General features: G+C 34.0%; 2 protein-coding genes across 2 annotated transcripts; one reads left to right on the top strand and one right to left on the bottom strand.

Annotated features, from left to right (window-relative positions):
• Positions 1–253: 253 nt before the first annotated feature.
• LOC127902109 (putative UPF0481 protein At3g02645) lies at positions 254–1,437 on the bottom strand. The gene has a single exon (XM_052440646.1). It carries the CDS (start codon positions 1,336–1,338, stop codon positions 400–402), a length of 939 nt encoding a protein of 312 aa, XP_052296606.1. The 5' UTR covers positions 1,339–1,437; the 3' UTR covers positions 254–399.
• Positions 1,438–2,545: 1,108 nt separating this feature from the next.
• Positions 2,546–7,332, top strand: LOC102608290 (uncharacterized). Its single transcript, XM_006471669.4, has 6 exons — positions 2,546–3,345; positions 3,968–4,070; positions 4,160–4,215; positions 5,912–6,076; positions 6,763–6,876; positions 6,962–7,332. The coding sequence occupies exons 1-6, from the start codon at positions 2,683–2,685 to the stop codon at positions 7,052–7,054; spliced, it is 1,194 nt and encodes a 397-aa protein (XP_006471732.2). The 5' UTR covers positions 2,546–2,682; the 3' UTR covers positions 7,055–7,332.
• Positions 7,333–7,392: the final 60 nt, after the last annotated feature.

Below are 7,392 nucleotides of genomic sequence, written 5' to 3'. Positions count from 1 at the left end.
GATTGGTGGATGTCAAAGCCAATTTGAATTTGGCTTGTTAAGGGCACCGGCTTTGACATAAGGAATGTAAAAGATCCTAGAATTTTTTTATGGATATCGATCGTTTTCTTAAAAGCACCAATTTTCAATAATTTCACTTCACACGACTTTTTATTTTCCAAAAAGATGCGATACAAAAATAAAAACAATAACAATGCTTATTTCCGAAAATCAAAGTGATTTCGTTTTGAGTTCATATTCAAATGCCAAAAAAGACCCTGCAAATGGAAATGGTTGAACGTATTTCCCGGAAAATACATAACCTTATTTATAGTATTACAAGACCAAGTAGTTCAAGCGTGAAAGCAAAAGTACATCCTAGTATTAAAAAGCACACCTTCTAATTATACAAATTGGAAATCACGCAAATGCAGATATGATCGACCATATGGCTTGTATAAGATTGAAAACAAGGAGCAGAAGCGCAGCAACAGTCCCAGTTCCTTTCCAAAGATTGCTGAAGTAAGTCCTTTTAAGTGTTGCCTTTGCGTGGTTCCAAGAGTCGACGTAGTGATTTTTCAGCTTCTCGATAGTTCCAGCGTAATTGGAGTTACTGAAAGTAATTTCTAGGCAAAGGTCATTAAACATCTTTGCTACTCTAGCACTTTCACCCAGATAATTGGATATAATTCCTACTTCAGCAAGCTTATTTACATCTTCGTCTGTGTCGATAAGCGTATCCATAAAATCAACGTAATTGCATACAATTGTTTCCTGTGGATAGTGACACTGCTCCAAGGCCATCAAGTTTCGCATCAAGCTTTCCATGTGGTCATCTACTTGAATGCCTGGAATTTGCAGCTCAGCTACTTTCAAGCACGGGATCCCTAACCATTTTCTCTTTTCAAAGTTTATGTCAAGCAAGCATTCTCCTTCAATACACTTAAACTGCACTCCTGACCCTTGCAGTTTGGCTGCACAAGGTAAATCTCTCAATGGTTCTCCTTGTTCTGGGGACTTTTGTCGGTACTTCTCTGTCTTAAAATATCTGCTCAAATGAGTGAAGTGTAATATATCTTCCGCTTTGACATCTATTTTTTCACTGCGCTTACAATGTCCAAAGAACACACAAGAAAGTGAAATGAAGGAAGGATTGCCGCTTTCGGGGTCAAGATTGGGGAAGGTTGACTTATATAATCCATCAAGGACGAAGAACGGAAGCTGGTTTTCGAGTAATTGCAAGTCCAACCAGACAGTGTTTGCTAGGCATGCTCTATCTAGTAGAAAATCATCATCACTTCTCTCTGTAGGCCATCTCAAGAAGAGTTCAATGATAAACACAGCATCATATAGAATCATGGTTATGAACTCAGGCTTTTCGAGCTTAGAGTTTTCTTCATAACTATTACAGATTCTTTTTTCGTTTTCCTCTATGAAGTTTACAAGTTGTTGCCATTTCTCCGGTCTAATTCTTTTATCAAATTCTATTATACAATTGAGTACAACTCTTTAATATTTTATATCACATATGTTAATCAATTTTATTACAATTTGTGATGTTTTTATATGAAAAATATTTATAAAAAATTACGAAGATAAATAATGCTAATTTGAACAAAATAAAAAGATAAAAATAATAATAGTTTACCACTATATATTATCACAAGTTATATACAAATGGGTAATAATGCTAATTATTAAAGTTTATTACCTAAGGATGAAAATTAATTAATTAAATATGGATATTTTAGAAAATATCTTTTAATGATAGCATTCAAACTTTTTAGATTAAGTAAAAAGCTAAAAAAATTAACTTAATGACTTAATTGTTAAAAATCTTCATTAAGTTGAAAAAAAAAAAATAGGCTTAATGACTTAACTGGTTAAAATTAAGTCAATTAAGTCATTAAATAAAAAAAAACAAACAACCCTTAAGATAAAATAAACACATAATTGAGATTTTGATTAACAATCCACACGCTACCTTAGTAACACAAAACAAATAAAGAGCAAGAGTACTGTGTGAGCTGTACGTTACAGACCAAAAAAAAAGTTTCATAAAATGTCTTTTTGGAAACTTTATTTTGTTGGAATTTTTTTTGAGAGCTGAAAATAAAGAAGAGTAAAACAAAGTTACCTTTTAACCCAAATTCTGTGAGCAGCGAAGACAAGAACTCCAACGTTATCGGGTTTGAATAATAAGAAAATAATTAATGACTGAGTTTTATGAGTATAGTCTTGTTTAAGGTTAATCTTGTTATTAAAATAAATGTTAAGAGAAATTCATAGTATTTTCAAATATTTGAAATGGGGTAAATAAAGAAAAGAGATTTTAAAAGGATCATGGACGGTGCTAATGGTCCAACTAACAAAACTTTTGGAATAAAGGCCCAAGAGAGGGAAACGGCGTGATTAGACCTGATATGGCCCTTTTAACAAAAGCCCAATATCTTTTTGTATTAAAAAAAAAAAAAGCAAACCTGTAAGTTTTATTATTAAAAAAAAAAATAAAAAAAATAAGTAGGCTCATTTAAATAACATTTCGATTTGTGGCCAAAACTCCCTCCATTTCACAGTCACTCAGATTGCCCTCATCTCTAACTTAAATTTAAAAAAAAAAAAGGGGAGAGAAAAAAAAAATCTCGCAACAGAGTCGCAATAAGAATTCCCGGAGATCAAATCAAATTTCACTCTCTGCAATCCATGGCGGCAGCCACTTCGTTGTTAGAATTGAATGCATTTAAATGGACACAATTGCGCCCCAATCCCCGCCTGTTCCCTCACAGACCCGCCAAATTCAGCGCAAATTTGAACAATTTTCGAACCCTTCAACGCACCACCACCGCCCGCAATTTCAATGGAGTCAAATGCTTCTGCAGGCCCCAAACCATCGAATCTTCATCCACTTCGAGCGCTAATCCAGATCGATTTTTCGACCCAGTTGAGATTTTAACCAACGCCCTCTCTAAATCAATTCAGGCGCTAAAGAAACCAGCAGTTATTGCGGTTGTGTTAGGGTTTCTGTTAACTTGGGATCCCAATTTAGCTTTTGCAGCTTCGGGTGGGAGAATGGGGGGAAGGTCATTTTCGTCGCATTCTTCCTCCTCGTCGTCGAGGACTTACATGGTGGAGCCGAGGGTTGGGTTCTCTGCTTCGGCGCCGTATTATGCTCCGTCCCCGTTTGGTGGGGCCGGTGGGGGGATTTACGTGGGTCCCGCAGTTGGGGTTGGGGTGGGTGCCGGGTCGAGTTTGTTCTTGATACTGATGGGTTTTGCAGCTTTTGTTTTGGTTTCGGGGATTTTATCGGACCGGTCGGATGGGAGTGTGTTGACTGCTACTGAAAAAACTAGTGTTATTAAGCTTCAGGTATTGGATTTGCGTCTTTGATTATATAAGTTGATTAGATGTTGTAAGTTTGATAATATGCATTACAGTTGTTTTTTACGATTTTGTATGATAGTTCAATATGAGGTTTCTGTTTGTGGATCGATGATATAATAGGTTCTTTTGGTGGTTAAGTAATTGATTATTGTGCCTTGCGTGAGCTTCCATTTCATTTTAGTATGAAGTTTGTGGTTACGCAGAGAGTGTGTGGGGAATGACCATGGTGATTTTCTGAGAAGGTTTTTTCGGAATGCCAATAATATAGTACGTGACTAGCATCTAATAAAGGTGGACATTGGCTTGTTTCCGTAAGTATTTTAGCAAGAATATTAGAGATTCAAGGGTTGAGTGAAGTAAGAGGTTTGACTGCTTGGGAAAATGGTATTTGTCTCATGGGTGCAATACTTCAATTTGAGATTTCATGTAATCAATTTAAGTTTTCATGTAATCAGAAACACTCATATTATTTGGAACTGAAGCTTTCTAACAAGATACTTTTTGGCTGCTGTATGATTTTGGTGGATTGACAGCTCTTTTAAATTGAATTGGAGGGCTCTAGAATTTAGTTGAATATCCGGAAATCATTGTCCTTTTCTGTTTTCAGGTTGGGCTGCTGGGCATGGGGCGTTCTCTTCAGAAGGATCTTAATCGAATTGCTGAAGTTGCAGATACATCAACCACGGAGGGTCTGAGTTATGTACTGACAGGTAAGCTTAATATATGTTGAATACCTTTCTCATTGTTACGCTTGTTCTCTATCTAAATGTTGTTTCTTATAGTCTTCTTTTGATTGCAGAGACAACACTATCTTTGCTTCGGCATCCTGACTATTGCATCTCTGGTTATTCCTCTGTAAGTGTAACTGCCATCTTTGAGTGAATGTGTGGGCTGTTTGTCTAAATGATTGAATTAAAGTTAACAGTTAGCTCAGTTTTGTAGCTTATTTCTTTTTCTTTGTTTACTTTCTTACCAAGAAAAATAAATAGATAAATAGCAATTAGGGTTTTTGCTATTACACAGATAGTCATGCGTGTATTCCTCTAATTTGGAAGTAGCATTTACATGCATACATCTGTCTTGTGTTTTCTTGTACATGTATGCATGTGATTGGCACAGTATATGAGAATGCATATTCTTTCTAAGTGCATGTTTGCTATGCTTGGTTGAACCAGATAGAATTGGGTTGGAGTAGAGATTATATTTAGTAGTGCTTGAGTTCATGCAGTACATCTATTTGTTCTTTTACTTATTAAATATTTTAATTTATAATTGAAACATTCATCTCCATAACATATCCCAAAAATGGAGGTAAACACAGTTTATTTTTCACTCCACATCTATATTTTAATTTGTAATTGAAGCATTCATCTCCATAGCTTATCCCCAAATGGAGGTAAACATAGTTAATTTTCACTCCATATATCATCCAATTCTCAATATCCCAAAAGATGGATCCAATCCCATGTTTTATACAGTGACCAAAAATGTTCCAATTGTGCATTACAAAATCGTATCAACATGGCTGCAAGTATATTCCTAAAATAATTTATGATATTTAGGGCATGTTTGGTCGTAGGATAAATTAAAAAATGGGGATTATATCATTTGTGCAAAACTATTTTTGGAAACACCAAGGAGACGAGAATAAATTCGGTGGGCCCACCCACCATTTTTTTTAATACTCTTTTCATGGGCTACTCATAGGATAACTTATCCAATGAATGGGGATAAATATTTTTATTATAAATGATAATTATTAGTTATTGCAGTAATAAAGGAAAGATTATTTTTTGTAGCTGAAATACTATATTATTTATTAGCCTATAAATAAAATATTCATGAGTTATTTGAATTGAAAATCTTCAAAATTATAAATAATAATTTTCATTCACATTGATTTGAATAATTATTAATAAAAATTACAATACATAATCTATTATAATCTTATCATATTTATATTTAAATCTTATTATTATAAATTATTAAAATGTTTAATAATTAAATTGAATTATCGTTCAAATATTTTAATTAGTTTTCAGTTGAATTAAGTAAATAGTTAAACAATTTTCTAAAACGTTAAAATTATTTTATTTAATTTCTCAAAAAAATTAAATGATTAAATGTAAAATCCTATCCAACTGAATCATGTACTACTCAAAACATAAGTCCAGTCTTATCCAATTTAGTCCACAGGTCATGTAAGGCACATAGTTTTGTATGTCTCGCTTGAAACTTTGGTGTAAGAAAGAATAAACAGAACATAGGCCGCTTACTCTTTAATTCTGTCAACTTCAATCAACAGCATTCATTCGAGATCTTGGTCTTTCTAATGTACATATTTGAGAATATTTGTTCTTTCTACTGTTCATATCAGAGAATGTATTGGATTGAGCATTGTCTAGAGTACTGTACCTTCATTGCTATTTCGTGTCTATAACACTTTCTCTGTCAAGGCTTGTTATTTTTTTCTTTCTGATTGTTGTATTATGAATTTTTTTAATTTGATATTGGGATTATTATGCTCATTCCCGTGCACTTTTCTTTTAAGGTGGATGTGAAGCGAAGTGTAGAGGAGGGGGAAAAACGCTTCAATATGTTTTCTATTGAAGAACGAGGGAAATTTGATGAAGAGACACTTGTTAATGTTAACAGCATTAGAAGGAAAAGCACAAGCAGCCAGAGAGCTAATGGATTTAGCAATGAGTACATAGTGGTAAGGTTCCTTCTCTGGAGTTGCACATATTGTAGAGGCATGTTAAATGTACCCTCGGGAACTTTCATGTGGAAAAACATTCTGGATCATTGAGCTTTTGCATTGTTTTAAGATTGGAGTGATCAATATATTCTGTTTGTTGGGTAGGGAGCTGTTGTTTAGGATTTCTTAATTATTGAAAGGTTGTACTAGGTGGAAAAAGTGATACCAAGTTGCCTTCGCGAAAATCATTTAAATGAGTGTTTTAGTTTAACAAAGAATTAAAACTATTGCTGTGACTCAGCTATAGTGAAAATCGCTCATTAAAAACTTTGAAATTTATTGACATGGACCTGTTATTCCTATAAATCACTCATTAAAAACGAATAAGATAGGAAAACAATTGAATGGTAAGTTCTCTGTTCTCTGTGTCAGAAGACTTTTCTTTAATTAGCTATTTTGAAAATTTGTGGGAGACTTGGGTTCATGCTTTTATCCTTGAATTGTCAAACTTTCGTGTGCTTGATTAGAAAAATTCAATGCATTAGTACTATGTTGTCTACAAATTCCAAAAATTTTAACTTATTATCTTTCTTAAGTGCGTTGACTGATGGTAAAGAACTAGAAATTTGACTTTACCCTTTGGCTCTCTTGAGTTTTTCATTTTGTTCTTTTTTCTACATCAAACATAAATCTTGGATTTGCAGATAACAATCTTGGTGGCTGCTGAAGGGGTGCATAAGCTACCGAGCATCAATGGCAGTGGAGACTTGAATGAAGCCTTGCAAAAGCTCGCATCAATCCCCTCAAGCAAAATCATGGTAAAAATAGAAACATTCCTTAAAATCGTGACGTTGTAAATTTCGTTAAATTTCATCATTTAATGTTGCTTTGAATACTATACAGGCAGTAGAGGTGTTGTGGACACCACAGAACGAAAATGACACACTGTCAGAGAGGGAACTACTGGAAGATTACCCACTATTGAGGCCTTTATAATAAGATTTTATGGATCTGGGTATTGTGAATAGTAGTGAATACAGTCAAAATTGTTTATAGTTGTATAAAGATGCAACTTCTCTTACAATTGGTTTGGGGGTGTTCTGTTGTGACGAAATAAACAGAGGCTAAATATTTACTTCACAAAAGAAACTAATTTCCTTATTATTTGTGACGGCTACCCATACTTTGTTGGGAGTACAGAAGAGTATAAGAGGATGATACCATGAGGTGCAATTTTGTAAATTTCTGGTGTTTAATCCGAATAAAGTATATCCCATCGCCCCTACCAAACATTGCAGTTTCACATTTAATGAAATAGTTAATATGCATTTAGT

Source organism: Citrus sinensis, chromosome 5 (assembly GCF_022201045.2).
Source record: "Citrus sinensis cultivar Valencia sweet orange chromosome 5, DVS_A1.0, whole genome shotgun sequence".
NCBI lineage: Eukaryota > Viridiplantae > Streptophyta > Magnoliopsida > Sapindales > Rutaceae > Citrus > Citrus sinensis.
Note: the sequence above shows the minus strand (reverse complement) of the source record. Positions and strands in the feature narration are given on the sequence as shown.